Below are 20314 nucleotides of genomic sequence, written 5' to 3' on the forward strand. Positions count from 1 at the left end.
TGAACAAAACTTTATATTGCCCATCGTGTGACTATTCCATGGAGTAGTCCTTGTGCCAGGCAGGCACGCTGGTCGCTCTGGTGGATCGGCGTTGACCTATTGCTGGTGCTGGTGGTGTCACATCGGGCCCCAGTGGAGATGGGGCTCTCGGGGTTTCAGGGGCCGATGGTGGCGTCTGAAGGATCGCGCGCCTCGGTGTGCCTCGTCCTGGTGCTGCTGGCGTGTCTAAAACGGGTGTCGTCTTGCGCCGGGGTGTGCATACTGACGTCAGTGCCGGCGTGGGCCCCGTTGGCGTCGCAGATGTCACGGGTTCGCTGTCGAGGTCAGGCAGTTGCGGTGTTACAACGGGTGCAGGTACAGTGATGCGGGTTGCTAGATCATCATAGATAGACCGGGGTGGCAGCTGGTCATTGCGAACTGGGCTAAACTTGCGCAGGAATTTCCTGTTCCGAAGTGTGACTCTGCCCGAGCCATCGATCTTGATCACGTATTGGTCGTGTTGGCGTACCTCCACGAAACTGCCTGTCTTGTCCCATTTTTTGGGTGGAATCCTGTCTGGTTCTGTACGCGGACTTGGTCCCCTACAGCAAGTGGCGGAAGGCGTTTGGTGTGTTCTGCCCAGGTGTCGGCTGTGCGGATATGACGTTTGCGGAGGGCCTCCTCCCTCGCTTTCAGGGTCTCATGCCAAGTGTCGTGCGGTCTGTACTTCCCGGGGATAATTGGGATGAAATCGCGTATCGGGCGGCCGATGACACACAATGACAGGGAGAACTTCGTGTCAGGTTCAGGCGTGTTACGATATTGTAGTATCGCTCTCTGCACAGCGTCACTGTCAAGTTCTCCCTGCGGGCTGGTGTTGTGCGTGATAAGTCGTTTCATTGTCTTAACTCCAATCTCCGCGCGACAGTTGCTGTGAGGGGAAGGCCACCGATGACAAGCGGTGGTGTACGCCCCATCTGTGCAGGAATGACCTGGTCTCGGTGGAGGTGAACTCCGGTCCCCCATCCGACGCGAGCTCTTCTGGTGTCCCGTACGTCACGAAGGCGCGACGTAAGTGGTTTATGAGTCCGGCAGCGCCACCCGTCGACTTTGAGATGATCGGCCAGTTCGAGTATCTGTCCACTGTCACAAGGTAGTGTGCACCCCTGTGTACAAAGAAGTCCGAGCACACTGCCTGAAAGGGGTAAACGACCGGAATAGGTGGAGTTGGTGGCGCTCCAGGCTGTGATGGTGCCATCCGGTGACAGTGTTCGCAGTTTTTCCGAGTGGCGCTGATGTCGGCCGACATGCCTGGCCAGAATACAGAGGATTCTGCGCGGGCGGTCATCATTGATACGCCCTGGTGGGCAGCGTGTAGGGCGCTCAGCACATCGCCGCGGAGTGAGGGGTGGTATGACTACTCGGTCCTTGTATAGGATCACTCCATCTGTCGATGTAATGTTCTCGCGGTACTGGTGATAGTCGCGAATTGTCTCTGGCATCTCGATTTTTGAGTCGGGATGCCGTTCATTGTCATTCCCTCCAATATGTGCATATCGCCATCGCTGCTGGTGGCTTCCCCTGACGCGATCCCATGTTACTGATCGCAATGATTCGAGGCCCGCGGCACACCATGCCAGGTTGTCCTCGACGTCGTCGTCATACTCCGGCTCAGTTTGGCGTAGGAGGGACAGGACGTCGGTGTGCGTGCTTGGTTGGAGGTGGGTCGCTATGGTGGCATTGTCATCTGGAAGGTTCATGAGTGGAGGTCGCGTGGTGCCAACTGGCCTGCGCGACATGGCATCTGCCGCCTTGTTCTTCATGCCCGGGATATGTATGATGCGGAAGCGATAACGCAGGGTCTTCTCCTTGAGGTTCCTGAGGCGGGGGTTGGGTATGTTGTCAAGTGCTCTGTCCGAAAGGAGTTTCAGCAGTGGTTTGTGGTCTACCGCAACGATCAGGTTCTCGCAGCCCAGTACGAAGTACCGCGCTTTGTCCAAGGCGTCCGCGACTGCGAGAGCCTCGCCCTCTATGGGCGCGTATCTGGATTCTGCCGCGTGTGTAAATCTGCTGCCGACCAGGGTTATTTTCCATCCATCAGTGCAGCAGAATGGTCTAACTGGCACGCATCGGCAGTGCTTTTGAAGCAACCAGAATCCGATTCCCTCCTTCGACCAGTCCGTGGCGATGCATGTTGGCTTAGTTTTGTCAAATATGCGGACACCGTGTTCGATTTCTTGTACGATCACGTCTTTCGACTCGCGGAATATGTCCTCTAACTCCATGGACCACTGGAAGCGTTCTCCACTTTTCAGGAGCTTCCGGAATGGCTGCATTCGTTCGGCCATACTAAAGGCGTATGCCACCTGGTTGACAAGCCCGAACCACGATCTGACGTCGGTGATGTTACGCGGTTGTGGGAAATCGTGGATTGCTTCCAGGTAGCGGCTGCACGGTCGCACGTCGGTCATGGTGATGGTGAAGCCCGCGAAGTCCACCGTGGGTGCGCTGAAGACAAACTTCTCCGGGTTGAGGATGATTCCATTCCGGCCGCATATATCCAGCCATTGGACCGCCTGGAAGTAGCTCCCTCAATCGTGTCTGACCATAGTAGCGTGTCATCTACGCACTTGGTCTTGTTACCAATGTCCGCGACGATCTCATCGTATCGTCGTGAGTAACCGTCCCCCGATGCCATATACCTTTGTGGGGCAGATAGGTACCGGTAGCGCCCCATGGAGTGATGAAGGTCGTCTTGTGGCGGTCGTCCTCGTGTAGGCGGACGCTATGGTAACCGTTCCATGCGTCGAATACTGTCTTGCGCTTCCCGTTAGGTACGCGTCTCGCCTGGTGGAACGGGGATTGGGTGTGGTGGGTCTCGCGGAACGCATGCTTGTTCAAGGCCTGAAAGTCGACGGTGCGTCGCGGCTTGCCATTCTTTTTGCGCAAATTACCATGCGGTGACACCATGTCACCGGCGTGCCGACGGGTACTTCCTCCAACACGCCGAGCCGAACGTCCTGGTCGAGGCCTGCTTTTACCTCATCTTGCCAATGTATGGCCACGGAGATGGGAGTGTGATGGGCAACCGGTGTCGCGTTCTCACTGAGCATAAGACGTAGTGGCGGGCCGGTCATTCTCGGTAGTGGCTGGTGTGGGCACGTGTTGAATGTGCTCTGAGCATACATCCTGAGTAAATGTGACTGTAGTGCCTCTCTGTTGGCCTCGGTCGCTGGCATGGGGAGTGCGGTCGGCTTGGTCGGCGGCTCCGCGCGTCGCGGGCAGTCGCACAATTCCGAGGTCGTCAGATTCACCTCTCCGAGTGTCGGGAATCTGTCCGAGATCATTCCCAGGTCCATGCAGGCCGCGCGGGAGAGGAAGATGTGGTCCGAAGAGTCCGTCACATACGCGATTTGGCGCGTCTCCAATCTCCGAGCGTCATCACTGTTACCGGTGAATCTGACTACCACGGCTCCGAGGATACGAATTCCTCTGTTGTTTGCGGCCTTCATGGTCATGGATACAGGTATGAGGTCCTCGGTACTCAGGCCCATTTGTTGGACGACTTTAATGCCGATCAGGCAGCTCTGGCACCCCGTGTCTGCCATAGCGGGTAGGGTTACCGCGCGGGTGTGTTTCAGGAGGTTAAAACCCAGCGCTTTGTAATCCTCGCGCTTGTTGGTGAGAGTGAGGTTGACGTATGGCTGCGGGTCGGATATGCGTTTCATCCACTTATCGCACATATCATCGTACAGGTGGTGAGCGAGGGGAAGCGCGCGCATTTCGTCCTCTGTGCTGGCCATGGTGACCGTGCATAGCTCGACGAAGGCTGCCGTCTGCTCGTCGTACATCCCGTCGGTCTCCTTAGATGGGGGTCTTGCCGATCGGCCGCCCAGGCACGCCTTGTCGAGGTGATTCTGGCGGTCACACTTCTGGCACTTTTTACCGTATCCGGGGCACTCGGCGCGTCTGGCGCGCCATTGAGGCGTTTTGCCGTGGCCCACCTCGCCGCAGTAGATGTATACTCCTTCGGGCTTGGCCTTCCGTTTTTCCGGCCTGGCTCCTACTCTGGCGCGGACGTCCTGTCGCTTTCCCCGCCGATACGAACTACTGATCGCGTCCGTGCTCTGAGTGTCAAGCAGGCGCGATGCCGAGCGTTTTCCAGACTCTTTGGCCTCGATATACTCTATCATGTCCTTTAATGGCATGTCCTGGTTCTTCTCACCGAGTAGGTCAAGTTGTATTGCTTGGTCCGTGATGCCACGGGCAACCACGTTGCGCAATATCTCTTCCGTGAAGTCGTTGACCTGATCGCACCCCGCCTTGGTGCACTTCATTTCATACTTGCACGTGTCCGCCTGCCCCTTGATGCGGGCGTGGAACGACCGGACGGGTTTCTCGTGTCCCTGCCGCATGTTAGACAGGGCCACTCGAGCTACCATCGTGTTCTCCGTCCGGACGGCGAGCGCCTTCATGGCGGCGAGGACGTCTTCTTCATCGCTGCCCACGAGGCTCCAACACGCCGCGCGAGTGAGGTCCTTTCTCAGCTCCTCCTCACAGCACTCCAGTAGCTGCGTGACTATGTCGGGTCCGACAAGCTTAGTACCTGTTTTGTATTCGCCCCAGCGGGTTATGAAGTTCGACCAGGCCTCGCCCGTTCCGGCCAGTGCTATGGAGGGACGCTTGAGTTTCTCCATCTTGGCATTCGAGCTCGCCGCCCTCGGGGCGGCGACGTGCACAGTGGCGTGTATACTCAACATGGCGGCCACCACTGCCGCCTCTGCGTGTGTAGCCATATAGTCACAACCCTCGATCGGGCACTCTGCTTCCATCGGCGCCATAGGAACAGTTATTCTGGAGTAAACGTTCTATTTTCGGTGATGCACACGTGTGTACAGTGTCCTGGGGGCGAAGATTGGGTACAGTACCCGAGAAATCCAAACTCACTGTCGACGTTCTCGTGGTCCGTTTTCACCCAGTCGCGTCCTCCTCAGCACCGACGATCTTTACTCGACTGCATCAAGTTGTTTGATTATAAATAAGAACGGAGTTCAATTTGTTCGACCACTTTATTAGCGTGGAACGACAATAATCAAACAAGTATTGAACAGGTTGAAACACCCACAACATCCCTGGCTCCGGCTCAGGCTGCGCATGCGCACTGGCGCAGGGGGCCGTCGATATGTAGAAGTACCGTAAAGTACAATGTTCTCTAGATGCTCATGACCATGCTCCTACAACTCACAATAATCCTCACTGCTTGGCATGTATGCTTCTGTAGTTTAGATAGTTCGCATTGCTTGAAATGTATACTCCTGTAGCGCTGAAGTAATCCTGGTGCGTTAGTTGGGCCTCTAGTTACATTTTAAAGACGGGGAAAATGTGGTGAATTGAAGGTCGTGACGCGTGACCACGTGATGCCCGGCCGAGCACGGAATAGATAAAGCTGAGGCTCGGCTCGGCCGCGGGGATTGTCCCTGGGGCATTGTCGTTGTATGTCGGCGGCTCACTTGGTGCTCATTGAATGGTGAGAACACTGATTGATATATAATACTGATTTATTTTGCGGTGATTAGTTGCGCGTGTGTACCTTACTGCTTATGTACTCCATGCTGCGTCTGTATTTCCTGGTGTGCCCGTAGAAGCGGCTTCAATCAAATGGAATAAAGCCTAAACTCTGAAGGTTCTTCTCTCGCTTTCATTTCACATCGTACATCGTGTTTTTACAGCGCACATCGTACATCGTGTTTATACACCGCACAGCGTTTAAATTCCAAATAGCCAGGGCTGTTGTTGTTGTTGTTGTTGTTGCTGCTGTTGTTGTTGTTGTTGTGTTTTTTTTGTTTGTTTGTTTTTGTGGTGTAGCCATGCCCACGGGGAGGGGCATGATGGGCGTGATGGTGGAGGAGTGGCCGTGGGGTTCGGCGAGGGATATGAGGTGTGCGCGCCGTCTGAGGCGTCGTAGTAATGCTGGAGTCGGCCTGCTCGTGATTGGACCGCGTACGGAATAAAGGAGAGCCGCGGGCACTGTACGCCCGCGCTCGCACTCGTGCAACACAGCCCGGCTCGACTGTTCCGCCGCTTCGTGTCTGCCTGCTAAGCATCTCCCATTCCAGTACAGTACAGTTGTTTCCTATTCTCTCATGTGCACGCGTTAAGTATGAAGCTCACTGCGTTCGCTATTAAAAAAAATATAGTGTATGGTTCACTTTATTTTTTTTTCAACCAGTGTCAACTTTTACATGGAAGTTCAAGGGTTGGAGTCATCGACGACGCCATGTGGTAAACTTTTCATTCAGTTGAGAGCGTTGGTGTGGGAGCATCGCGACCCGCAGGTACGTGTTTTGACCCTCCTTCCCCCCCCCCCCCACACGTTTAGAGTGTACGAGGTGCAGGGGACGCAAGAAGCACGCGGGCCGGCATCAACTCCGCTTTATTGCGCGATCAGAAGTACACTCCTGACACCCCTAGCGGGCGAGGCATGATATACGAAAACCCAATCACGTGACACAGCACACTCCGCTCGCAAAATGACCCGTCACGCGATGAATGGACAATACGAAAACCCAATCACGGGACACAGCACAACGTTCATAAAAATTAACATTTCTTGGTGAAGTTTGATAATAAGGTATGAATAAGATGAAGAGATCGATTTTGTACCAAATAAAGGACCCGCGATGTCCTCTCGTTACTTTCGTCATTGTGAACAAAGTCGAGGCTCATGGAGGAGCTGGAAACATCGCACGAATCAACAGGTAACGAAACAAAACGAACAACAGAATGAGAGGAGAGGGGGTTCTCGGGTGGGGAGAGGAGAGGGGGTTCTCGGGTGGGGAGAGGAGAGGGGGTTCTCGGGTGGGGAGAGGAGAGGGGGTTCTCGGGTGGGGAGAGGAGAGGGGGTTCTCGGGTGGGGAGAGGAGAGGGGTTCTCGGGTGGGGAGAGGAGAGGGGTTCTCGGGGGGGGAGAGGAGGGGGGGTTGTGGGGGGGGGAGAGGAGAGGGGGTTCTCGGGTGGGGAGAGGAGAGGGGGTTCTCGGGTGGGGTAAGGTGAGACGTGCGGGGAAACACACCAACAGGTACGAGACGGAAAAACAAGGGATGTTCGGATATTCGAGAGAAACAGCCCTGACCTGCACAAAAGTCACTCCCCGCTCTCCACTCTCCCTCCACTCTCCCTCCACCCCTCCTCCTCCCCTCCTTCTCCCCTCCTTCCCCCTCAGAGCGCCATTAACCGCTCGTCGGGCGACATTTTGTGAAAGTCCACGGACCACGGGGACAATAAAACGATGTCTGTTTCATACAAAATGTCCTTTTCATGATCCCATTGGACACGAATCGACTTCCCTCCTCTTATTCGATACTTTCACATTCAACAAACATGTTTATTCACATCGCACAAAGCAATCCGACAAAGATTCACCTTTTCAATCCACACACCTATTATACCGTACTATTTATGGTCCACACACCTATTATACTGTACTATTTATGGTCCACACACCTATTATACTGTACTATTTATGGTCCACACACCTATTATACTGTACTATTTATGGTCCACACACCTATTATACTGTACTATTTATGGTCCACACACCGATTATACTGTACTATTTATGGTCCACACACCGATTATACTGTACTATTTATGGTCCACACACCTATTATACTGTACTATTTATGGTCCACACACCTATTATACTGTACTATTTATGGTCCACACACCGATTATACTGTATTATTTATGGTCCACACACCTATTATACTGTACTACTTATGGTCCACACACCTATTACAAGTTTTACTCAAAGGGGGTTTGTTCGTGGACCTTCAGCACCCTGTGGAAATATGGTGGGGACAAATCGCAGACGTCAGAGAATGAAGAGAAGAAACGTCATAACATTAACAGTTGGACTTTTCAGAGAAGGAATGAAAGAAAGGTCGAAATGAGAGCAGTGTGTTGAAAGAAAAAGGGTCGTGAATTGTGATGCAGAATTATTATTAAAATCACGAGTTGGTCAAACTTTTGGAATCTGTCTTTCGATCCTGACAAATCTCACACTCTCACCACGTCTCTCTGAACGGACCATCTGGACCCCCCCCCTCTCCTCGCACCCCCCAATCCACTTTCTCAACAATCCCCTTGAAGAAGTCCTTTCATTAAATCTTTTCGGTCTCACGGTCTGCCATGATCTTTCCTGGGAAAGCATATCTCCAAACTGGCCTCCAAAGCCAGTCACCGACTGGACATCCTACGTCGTACTAAGTCCTTCCTTGGCACATCTGAGCTTCTGACCACTTCCAAAGCTTTCATCCACATCCTGATGGAATACTGCTCTCCCCTTTGGGGTGGTGCTCCAGCCTCACACATAGCTTGACTTCACGCTGTGGAAACCAAGGCTTTTCATATCATTGACATCTCCCACAATGAAGCAGAGTCTTCGGATATCTCACTCTCACCGCAGACGGGTCGGTGTTCTTTCTGTCTTCTCCCTTCTCCTCTCCGGCCTTGCCCCACTTCCCCCACCCCCTGCTCTTTTTATGCTCTGTCTCCCCTATAATTACACAGGGCATTCAAGGTCCGCGAAAAACCCCTTGTGGTGGAACTTCCAAAATCAAGAATCACTGCTCACCTTCACTCTTTCATTTCTCTTTTTTTCCCCCACCATTGGAACATGCTCACACACTCACTTCAATCCCACTCCTCCCACCAGGTCTTCAAACAAGCTTTTCACCACCATCTCATGTCTTCCCCCATCCAACATCTTTATCTTTTCTACCCCTGTTAATCCACCCCAAACCGACCTCCTTCAAATTCCGTTTTCCTTCCTGAAAGTCCTTGTTGTACCACCTTGATTACACCGTGTCCCCCACCCCCATCCCCCCCCTTCTACAGATCCCCCAATGTCTGTTCCTGACTATTTTGTGCTTCCCTCTCCCACCCATCTTGTCTCCTGCCTTGTTATATGTTCTGTGTGCTCGGTCTCACATGAGCCTCGACATGGTATATAAAGAAATAAAAACCACCTGTGGACCAAATTCATTGGACCAAATTTTCATTGTTTTTCGTGACCTTGTAGCATCCCTGCCTATTGTACTGATTGGGCATTAATTAACTTCCCTTTCACCAAACCCATATGTGCTTGGGCCAGGGTGGGGTGGGGGTTTGTTTCATTCATATGTTCGTTATTATTGCCAAATTACACGAGTATTATTATGGTTGTAAATATTTTTATTATTAATGAATATATGCTTTGTTTCACACAGCCTGGTGTTGGCTTTGTGATTAAGTCGGTGGCTTTGGATCCTCAGGGTCCTGAGTTCGAGCCCCACTGGCCGCTGATTTAACATCAGGGGTGTTGACTCAGCCTGTCATCCTCCCGAGGTCTGCGAAATGAGCACCGGTATATTGGTAATTATCCCTGCATGACAAAGGTGACTAAAGGGTTGGTGTCAGGAAGGGCATCCGGCCATAAAAACATTGGCAATAGAAAAGGTACCATGATTGGAGCCCGAAAAAGCTGACACCTGCTCAGGGGAAAAAAGGCTTTAAAATGGTGTGATGATGATGTGCTTTGTTCCAATGTTATCCTTGTTTTTGTTTTTTATTTAATTATTAGAATGTCATGTCATGCTGGTCTATACACCTTAACATGGCGTGTGGTTAAAACGTGGGAATTATTCTGGGTTCTTTGTGGTTAGTTAGCCTAATCAACTCGGGAGATCATGATGATCATTTTGGTGAATCACAAACCACATCAGAACGCTCCAGTAGAACTCCACAACAAACATGTATCTAATCTCCTCTCTTCTCATCTCCTTAAATCTCCTCTCCTCTCCTCTCCTCTTCTCAATCTCTCCTCTCCATTTCTCCATCTCCTCTCTCCTCTCCTCTCCTCTCCACCTCTCCACCACCTCTCTCCTCTCCTCTCGTCTCCTCTCCACCTCTTCACCTCTCCACCTCTCAACCTCTCCTCCTCAAATCTCTCCTCTCCTCTCCTCTCCTGTCCGCTCCTCTCCTCAAATCTCATCACACACACACACACACACACACACACACACACACACACACACACACACACACACACACACACACACACACACACACACACACACACACACACACACACACACACACACACACACACACACACACCTCATTTATAGTAGATACGGCTAAAATGACAATTTGTTTTTCTCGGCAAAAGCTTCACGTAAATGACATGAAGAAATAATAAGTTTGTCCGTGGTGTGCATTTTATTAACCTCCGCCATCGAAGATCGGAGGTTACTGTTTTCACCCCTTTCTGTTTGTTTGTTTGTTTGTGAACAGTATTACAGAAAAACTCGACGGATTTCGACGAAACTTGGTGGGGGGTTCGGTATGGTCCAAGGATCATGAAATAGATTTTGGACTTGGTCCCTCCCCCCCAAAAAAATTGTTAGAGAATTTTTTTTTTGCATTTCTACATGTTTTAAGTGATTTCCAACCCCCCCCACCCCAAAAAATTGTTAGAGGAAAAAAAATATTTTTGTTTGCATTTCTATTTTGCATTACATATTTTAAGTGATTTCCAACCCCCCCCCCAAAAAAAAAAATTGTTCGAGAAAAAACAAATTTTTGCAACTTTTTTTTCAACAAAATTTCGATTTCTTTTTTTTTACATTTCTACATGTTTTAAGTGATTTCCAACCCCCCCCCCCCCCAAAAAAAATGTTTGAGAAAAGAACTATAACTCTGTCAGCACTGATGACATCATATTTAATGAATAAGATAGAAGGTTCACTTGAGTGACCCAGCAGTATTGGCGGTGGAGGTTTTGCACTCTCCCGAGTGCTCCCCCTCTTTAAATAATGTTTCAGGTTGTTTGCCATATAATACATTTACTTATTACATACTTTACATTCCGTGATGCTTTGAACTACAATGTACGTCGCGTGTGCTTTGAAAAAAAGGAGGTGCACCAGTTTCTGATTTGTTAATTACAGTATACTAGCAGAGTAACCGCACGATGGGCGATCTTGTTCCCAGCATGCAACACGTTCTTCTGATGCATACCTTTATTTGGGCGAGAAAGAAGAAGAAGAAGAATATATATCTTCTTCTTCTTCTTCATTCGGCTGCTCCCGTTAGGGGTCGCCACAGCAGATCATCGGTATGATCCGCATAGTGATTTGGCACATGTTTTTACGCTGGATGCCCTTCCTGACGCAACCCTGGTCGCCTCTTACGACACAGGGATATGGTACACCTATTTTAACCGGGGTATACATCGGCCCAGTACACTGGTACTCACTTTGCCGACCTCGGAAGGATGACAGGCTGAGTCAACCCCCTGGTGTATTAATTCAGTGGCCCAACGGGGCTTGAACTCAGGACCTTTTGGATCCCAAGCCGCTGCCCTAACCACTGCGCCAACAACAGGATAATTATATATACATTATATATATATAATGTTTTTAAAGAAGAAGAAGATGCTTCCAATGTAAAGTAAAAAAGTGAGAGCACACCTGGTCTCGGGCAACGCTTCGGCGCCTTTGCAGTCGGCTTCCTCAGGCACAATCGCTTTTTTTGCTCAAATTAGCAGAGTCGATCTAGTTTTTTTACTTTTCGTTGGAAGCACGTTAGAGTTGTGGCGCACCTTCAAGACTACCATCCTTGATGTTGCCGGTGGATGTCTTGGAACTCACCGCAGGGCAAAGAAGAATTTTGTCTCTCAAGGGACTCTGGATACCATTGACCAGAGTCGCAGAGCTGAGCTGTTCAGGGAGCTGAGGCATAAAATGTACATGCGCTAAGGGTGGAAAAGGAGGCCTATGTGCGAGGAATCTGTGAGGGGGTAGAGCATCACCTGTGGACAGGTGATTCTCGTCCTGCTTTCAGGGGAATTTGCACATTGCGTTCATCCAAGCCCATCCCTCGGAGCACTGCATTTGGAGCAGAGAGTGGTCGGCTCTTGACAGAGGAGTCTGAAGTGAAGGCCCGCTGGGCCAGTTACTTTGAGCAGTTGTACCAGGCTGATCCCCCAGCTGTCGAGTTGGACGTCAAGGGTGTTACAATCCCTGTTGCTGACCCTCCAATCGACTGTGGTCCAGCTTCGCTTGTGGAAACACGGGCTGCGGTGAACCGTTTGAAACGGGGTAAAGCTCCAGGGATATGTGGCATCCAAGCTGAACTTCTCAAGGCTGGTGGAAATGCTGTACTCATGTTCTAACATGCAGTTTTGTGCTCTGCCTGGAACACAGGCATCATCCCAACTGACTGAAAGAGGGGCCTTGTTGTCCCTCTCTGGAAAGGGAAGGGTGATCGCCAGGACTGCAACAACTACCGAGGGGTGACGCTGCTCTCAGTGCCAGGCAAGGTCTTTGCTCGGATAATTCTTGAAAGGGTTCGCCACCATCTGCTTGAGCACCAGCGTCCAGAGCAGTCAGGCTTTACACCAAAGAAGTCAACGATTGACCGTATCCTTGCTCTTCGTGTCCTCACCGAACGCAGCGTCCAGAGCAGTCAGGCTTTACACCAAAGAAGTCAACGATTGACCGTATCCTTGCTCTTCGGCCCTCACCGAACGCAGACGAGAGTTTCGGCATGGGCTGATTGCAGCTTTTGTTGATCTTTGTAAAGCGTTCGATTCAGTGAATCGGGATGCCCTCTGGAGGATTCTTGGTCTTCGTGGGGTGCCACCAAAACTGATCGATCTGATGTCTGAACTCTACTCTTGTACTGAGAGTGCTGTGAAATGTGGTAGTACCATCTCTGACTTATTTCCAGTTGTTGCTGGAGTTCGTCAGGGGTGTGTACTGGCCCCCACACTTTTTAGCACTTTTATGGACTAGATTCTAGGGAGGATGTCGGAGAGATCAAGCTGCGGTACATCGTTTGTGAATGTCAAGATCTCGGACCTTGATTTCGCAGATGACGCAGTCATCTTTGCGGAGTCTTTAGATATCCTTTTGGGAGCCCTCGAGGTGCTGAATGAGGAGTCAGAACCGCTGGGATTACGGGTTTCCTGGGTCAAAACTAAGATCCAGGCTTTCAATGACATCTTGGAGATGTCACGTGAGGCCGCACATGATGAGACTGTGTTCTGAAGGAGGAACTTGAGTGAAGAAGGGAGGAGTCCAGAGTGCGAGGGTGGAGTCGTGGGCGGACCAGGCAGGCGGGTGAATGAGGCGAGGTGTGGGCGGAGACTAGGAGGCGGAGTCGACGAGGCGAGGCGTGGGCAGAGACTAGAAGCAGGAGGTGAGAACAGGAACACACCGCGTGAAAATGCACACACACGAGATGGAGGAACTTCTCCGTCTTTTATAGGGCCCGAAGCTCGGGGGGAGGGGGCCATGCTGAATTCAACGTCATCGCCCGAATCGGGCGCTTCGATTGGCCCTGACACCTCACGTTGCCCACCAGCTTGGGCTGGAAACCGCCTCACTTCGTTTCCGGCAAGGCCACCCCAGACAGTGAACACACCTCGTTCTGACCCCGTGATATGACACGAATTGCCCACACTAAAATCGGCACGCGTATCGCAAGTAAATCTTCATCGGGTCTGGACCCCTTGTCTTCAGGTGAACGACCATGGACCGGCGGTCTTCCGGAGAACCTCCCGGACCCACCACGTATCCTCCATCGGAGCTGCTCGTGGATCCCGGGGTGTTTGCTCTGAGATCTTGGGTCATTGTGGACCGCACGTCTTGTCAGGTGAAGGATGTCACGCTGTGGTAAACGAGACGAGGGGGTAAGCAGGGCAGAGGGTACCGTGGATCGTCGTGCTCCACGTTGTGGTAGACGAGACGGGGGGCAAGCACGTGTTTCGTGCAGCGTGGGTGTCGGGCTGTGAAAAACACCATCCGTGCAGCCTCTTAAGAGGTATTTGTTCGCATGCCTTTCCAATGCAATTGGCGATTCTCCCCAGCTCATTGGAGGCTCAAATCGACAGTCCAGCACCTAGTGCACGTCACTCGCCGCACATGCCGGGTTTCGGGCTCGCCCGGGAACGAGACTCCGGATACAGCTGATCCTTCACGGGGGCTCGGCAGTTTGCCCACCTTACTGCGAAAGCGCACGTGACTGATTTATCCCAGGAAAGAACAGAAGAAGAGTGGGGATGAAAAGAAAATGGTTTCGCAACCCTAACTATTAAATCATCGTAACGCACTCCCCGTTGTCCCGCTAAACAAAAGGAAGGGAACTATCTCCACGTATAATAATGGCAAAACTGTCTTGGGAGACCTTTCTGTTGTATGCATGTGGTTCCAAGAACCGCAACAATATGTATCATAACCAAGCTCTTACAATCCCCTTCACATCATCCACATTTACCCACAACTCCGTTTATTCGGTTCAGCCGAGTCGCAGGTAAATGTTGTCAAAGCGTTCTCCATGCTGGATGCCATGACATGACATCATTCTGTTGGGTAACATATCAAGCCAAACTGTTATGGGGTTGTTGTTGTTCTCCCAAATTATTTTGTTCACCCTAAGATTGTTGGGTTTTTATCCCCCGTCACGTGGTGGAAGGGGGATATTGTTGTCACCCGGGTCGTCCTTCCGTCCGTCTGGCTGGCTGGGCGTCAACATTTATAGCTGTGAGTGCGATGACTCACAATCAAACGCTTATTTGATTTCAATTATTTTTGGTTTCTACGTTCCTCACCCCTGGGGAACTTTTTCCAACATGGTTTAGGCCCGCTCGGACATCCAATATGGCCGCCAGGCAGCCATGTTGAAAAAAATGACGTTTTCGCGATATAGGCTCTAATTTTTTTCTTTTCTGATGAAACTTGCTGGAAATGTAGGTAACGGGACGAAGTAGGGCCTCGGTCTAACACAGTAAATAAAGCAATACACAACAGATAATCAAACACAGATTGACCTCATATTTTCCAACCTCGAACCTCAAGTCTTCCACTGTGGTGTCCTTGAGACATATTGGAGCTATCATAAGGCAGTGTGGATTGCAATCGACATCTAATTCTTGACTCGCACTATATAAAGCTGTAAGACTGTTGCTATTCAAGTTATGAACATTTTTGTTCTGAAAATCAATTGACCAACATGTGCATCCTAACCAACATTACAACAGACCTGTAAAGTACTACAGAATAATTCCCAATCATCACCATATCATCACACCTCCAGAAAGCACTACAAGATCATTCCCAATCATCACCATATCATCACACCTCCAGAAAGCACTACAAGATCATTCCCAATCATCACCATATCATCACACCTCCTGCTGTATGCTGCTGGTAAGACACAATTCTTAACTTATTTTTATAACAGTCTATACCATGTATGTACTCCTATGCTAAACACACCATAAACAATATCTTTTTGGTCCAATTTAAACTTTTTGCTGTATAGCTTGAAAGAGATGATGACCAAATGGTGTCGTGCTTCCAATTCACCTCCCTCATTATCTGGAATATGTATGACCTTTTTCTGTGGCGGGGGATTCCCCATCTCTGATGGGTATGTTTTGTTTTTGTCCTCCCATCCTCTCAATGCCATCCCATCCGAGTGTATAAACTAATTGTTTAAATTCCCTCACTCGCTTGCAAACTGAATCCTGCGATATTAAACTGATTTGTAATTGTCAAAATTTCTCAAACTGGTTTTCCATCCACTTTAAATGTGTAACGTTCAATTCTGAGATGATCCATTCCAATGGAGGATAACTAGTTAAACCTACAATCAACTAGTAATGCTACTCATTTGTGTTTGTGATCTCCCACCTTGTGTTGTTTTGTCTACTTGTGATGAACTAACTCGTGGTGTCGAATATTTTTCAGATCTCTTCTTATTGAGAACATTTCCAGATCTCCTGATATGAAGTCTTTGTGAGAGATTGAGAAACCATAAACTGAAGACAATGAAGATGTCCAAGCTGATGAAGAGATTGTTTATTCAAGATGTTCTCGTGATGCACTTGTTTGGTTTGTTTTTAATCGATGCTGGTGAGTCCTGAAGTTCTGAATCGTCATCAATGTCAATGTAATTATTATTATCCTCATCTGTGACGGTGAAATGTTTGATTTGATCCTAATAATTATTTTTCCTTTCCAAAACAAAATGTCGTCTTGACTACCTCCACCACCGAAGGTGAAGGAGGTGATGTTTTCATCCCCTTTCTGTCTGTTTGTTTGTAACTTGCAAAATCGAAGATTTTTCAAGTACATTGATTGGTTCGTCGATTTTGTAATTCTGTCTGTCTGTTTGTCTGTTTCTCTTTCTGTCTGTTTGTCGCCTTCAGGTCACAATTTTAAACCGATCTTCACGAAACGTCACCACATGGTAGAGTTTGTCATAAGGAAGGATCACATTGCTTTTGAGGTCAAAAGGTCAACATTGTCCAAAGGTCAACAACTTCGGTGTGATTTCTAAAATCTTGAAATTTCATCCGATTCACTTGAAATTTAAAGAGGATTTATATTTCACGTCACTGAATTCAAGCAGCCAATTATTTTTGAGGTCAACATGGACCAAAGGTCAACAACTAGGGTGGTATTTCTAAAATCCTCAATTTTCATCCGATTGACTTGAAATTTGAGGAGAATATATATTTCATAAAAAGAAAACCACAAAGCTTTTCGTTGTGCTCTCTTCAGGTGGAATTCGCACAAAGTGAGTGAATAATGAAGAAGAACAGTCCAATCGACACCTATCAACAAAGTCAATTCTGATTGGACGTTCTCCACTCATCATCACCTCCCATCACCCTCCCAATCTGTGATCATGAGACGAGTTGGTGTTCTTCTTCTTCTTTGCACAAATAAGCAAAGCGAGTGGACAAACTCTTTTTGCCAACATAACATGGGGTCCATGGGATAGATAAATGTCACTTCTCGTATTCGGAGATGTGTGAAACTTCGTCCTCTACTCAATATCTTGAATGCATCCACATTATAATTTTCAGCACAGTTTGCATTCTCAATCAAATGCTGTCCAATAGCAGATGCACACGATGTTGGGATTCATGCTGGGACCTTCCAACAAGCACGTACCGGATGTATTCGTGTACCAATTGTGTTTTTCCTGATGGACAAAGGGAAGTGCTGTTTGATTCTGTCAGTCAGAGTCTGAGTAGTTCTGCCGACACACCAAGCATCACATCGACACTTGAACTCATAAATAATATTGCTAAGTTTTGAGGCAGGCAGAACATCCTTCTTAGCTGCAGGAATCAGACGTCGAGAGGTGAAAATCACTCTTGGACGAACGGCCGGATACCTGCTTGAGACACATCTTTTGATTTGTTCTTCATATCTTTGCGACATTTTCCCTTTCCAAGGAATTTTGATGTAGATCGGGCACTTTTCAGGACCCATCTTCCGTTCATCTGTCGCAGTGAGGAATTTGTGCATAAACCTCCTTATGATAGACTCAGGATATCCATTCTCACTGAGGATGCCGGCAATCTTGTCCATCTCTGTCCGAAGCTTGGAGTTGGAACATCTCCTCTTAGCTCAACTCACTAATACATTGATCAAACTGAGTCAATGTAGGACTGTACCTATTTGGTCTTCCATTTGATTTACATTGAATTAATTTTAATCCCATTCTAAATTCAATTGGATAATATATAATAAATGTCGTGGGGGCAGGGTCAGGTGTCCCATCAAAGCGGGACGTCTTGGTACACGGTTACCTCTGCGAGCAGTGAAAAAGTGGCATTTCGAATTGTCTCTTATTAATTATGTAACACACCAGTACACAAAGCCCACACAAAATACACCACACACAACAAGTCCTGGTGAGGGAACGCCATCTCTGATTGCTCTTTCTCTTGTTTTGTTTGTAAATGAAGTTCTTTTTTGTTGTAAATGTTACATATCAGCTGATCTTGTTGGGTAATCAACTCTCTGTGTCTCTGTCTCTGTGTCTCTCTCTGTCTCTGTCTCTCTCCTCTCCTCTCTCTCTCTCTCTCTCCTCCCCCCCCCCCCAATCCTTGTTTCAGGTGGATTGAAGGTTGTGGCTCCATCTGAAGTGGGATTTGTGTTTGGTGAAAATGTATCTCTTCCCTGCACCTTCACCATGAATGAGGATTCTGGACCAATTGATCTGAGCAAGTTGGAGTTAGAATGGATCAATGGTCGCACAATCCTCACTTATAAAAATGGGAAGATTGAACCAAGTTCTTTGTACAAGGGACGAGTAATGATGAATGAACAAAATCTGAGAAATGGAGACGCGACGTTGAATCTAAACAATGTGACTCAAGTGGATATGATAACATGTATTGTTACATACAGTGGAGAAACTCGAAGCGTCACCATCGATTTGTACTGTAAGTTTTGATTCCCTCTTTTCTCACTCTGATTTATTTGTGTTCCCCATTTTATTGTAATATTTTTGGGATATTTGGTAAAAAAGAAAGTTATTTATTTGTTGAGTGTCAAGATGATATTGCTGTGTTATCCTCAATAACACGTCTATCCCTCCAAGCCCTATGTTTAATTGGCGTGGAGTTTTTGTACAATTTATTGGAATTATGATCCCAATTATTTAAGTTTATGAAAAACTCACACATTGAGTGTCGTGATGTATGGATCAGAGCCTCCTGTTTGTGTTGTGAAATCCATATTTTCCTCTTATTATAGGGAGATGTTCAACCTACTGTGGTGTATCCCTGAAGATAATTTGTGTGCCAGCTGGGTTTTAAATGACTATCTCCAAGACAGGGCAATTATCCAGAAACTCGCTCGTTTTAACCTTTTATGAATGGATGAGATGGTGACATCTCTACTTCAACTCGAAGGGCACTCGGTAGAGCGCTTACCTCCGCCACGCAATTCCTGATCCACGAGAACATATCGGGCCCAATACATTTTTGAAATATCATGCCATTTATTGTTTTTGGCCATATCTCAGTCAGGGCCAGTCAGGTAGTATTCAGTCAAGGCCAAGTCCTATTCCTAGTCTTTATAAATGATCGATCTGACTGGAAAATCCCCTTTATCTGTTTGATTTGCTGATGACTCCACCCTCTGGTGTGACATCCATCATCCTCCAGACAGGCAGGCTGCAGTTTCTTCTCTCTTTTGACCTTGGGAAAAAAAATCACAAGCTGGTCAAACATTTGAAATATGCCTTTCAATCCTGACAAATCTCACTATCTCACTATCTCTCTCCGAAAAGGACCATTTGGCAAACCCACCCATCTACTTTATCAACAATCCACTGGAGGAGGTTCAGTCATTCAAACTCCTGGGTCTCACTATCAGCCATGATCTTTCTTGGACAAACCACATCTCAATGTTGGCCTCCAAAGACAGCCACTGACTGGGCGTCCTCCATCATACAAAGTCCTTCCTTGGCACACCTGAACTCGTATCCACCTTCAAGGCCATCATCCAAAGCTTGATGGAGTACTACTCTCCCCTCTGGGCTGGCTTCCCTGCCTCACATCTTGCTCAGCTTGACGCTGTGGAACCAAGGCCTTCAAGATCATTGGAATCTTCTGCGATGAAGCTGTCTATGGGCATATCGCTTTGCATATCATATATCAGTTGTCTCTGTGTCTTCTACCACCTCCTTTCTCGTCTTGCATCATCTGGTCTTTTCATGCTTTGTTCCCCCATCAGTTTCTGCAGGGCACACAGTCAACTATCAACCCCCTTCTGGTGAAACTACCAAAATCCATGATCAATGCTTGTGATGTAATCAAGTTTGAATGTAAAATATATATATTTATGTTCCAGCCATGTCTTGCCTCATGCATATTTATTCTCCACCAATGTGTTGTCATCTCTGCTGGGAAGGAGGATGAGGAGATTGGGACCATACTCTGCGCAGAGCGTTGGTGCTGCCTAAGCAGTCCCCTTTGGCTATTGGGTACAATCCTGGACGGGTCACCACTCCGACACAGTATACCAGCATGCTGGCACTCATTTTGCCGACCTCGGAAGGATGACAGGCCGAGTTAACCCCACCTGGTATTAATTCAACAGCTGAGTGGGATTTCAACTCGGGACCGCCCCCCGAACCATTAAGCCAACACCAGGCATGCTGGGAAGGGCGCGGACGTTTTGCTCTTCCCTATCTGGTGAAACGGTGTGGTTTTGTGTGGAAAAGCATGGTTTTTATCGTTGCAGTTGGAGTGTTTTAAAATAAAGTGAAAAGTGATTTTAACCTCTGTGTTGGTCCTCTTCCCCTCCCCCCCCATCCCCCAACTGTGGGATGAACTTTCACATTTTCTTCTCTTCAATGTCATTCTACCCTCCAGGTCTTCAAGACAACTGTTCACAACCATCTCAGATCGTTTCTAATCTGACACAATGATCTTTTATACCCCCATTAAACCCCCTGCTTTCTCTCCAACCCCTCATTCT

At 48.5% G+C, this 20314-nt stretch overlaps 1 protein-coding gene across 1 annotated transcript in view; it reads left to right on the forward strand.

The window, feature by feature from the left end:
• LOC147010390 (muscle M-line assembly protein unc-89-like) overlaps positions 1-20314 on the forward strand; it is a 182299-nt gene that overhangs the window by 132993 nt on the left and 28992 nt on the right. The window contains exon 10 of the mRNA XM_085860349.1: positions 17941-18270. Coding sequence (XP_085716475.1) covers positions 17941-18270 — 330 coding nt within the window. The remainder of the gene's footprint in view (positions 1-17940; positions 18271-20314) is intronic.

Source organism: Eptatretus burgeri, chromosome 16 (assembly GCF_056783735.1).
Source record: "Eptatretus burgeri isolate ZD-2024b chromosome 16, Ebu_testis_v1, whole genome shotgun sequence".
In the NCBI taxonomy this organism is placed as follows: domain Eukaryota; kingdom Metazoa; phylum Chordata; class Myxini; order Myxiniformes; family Myxinidae; genus Eptatretus; species Eptatretus burgeri.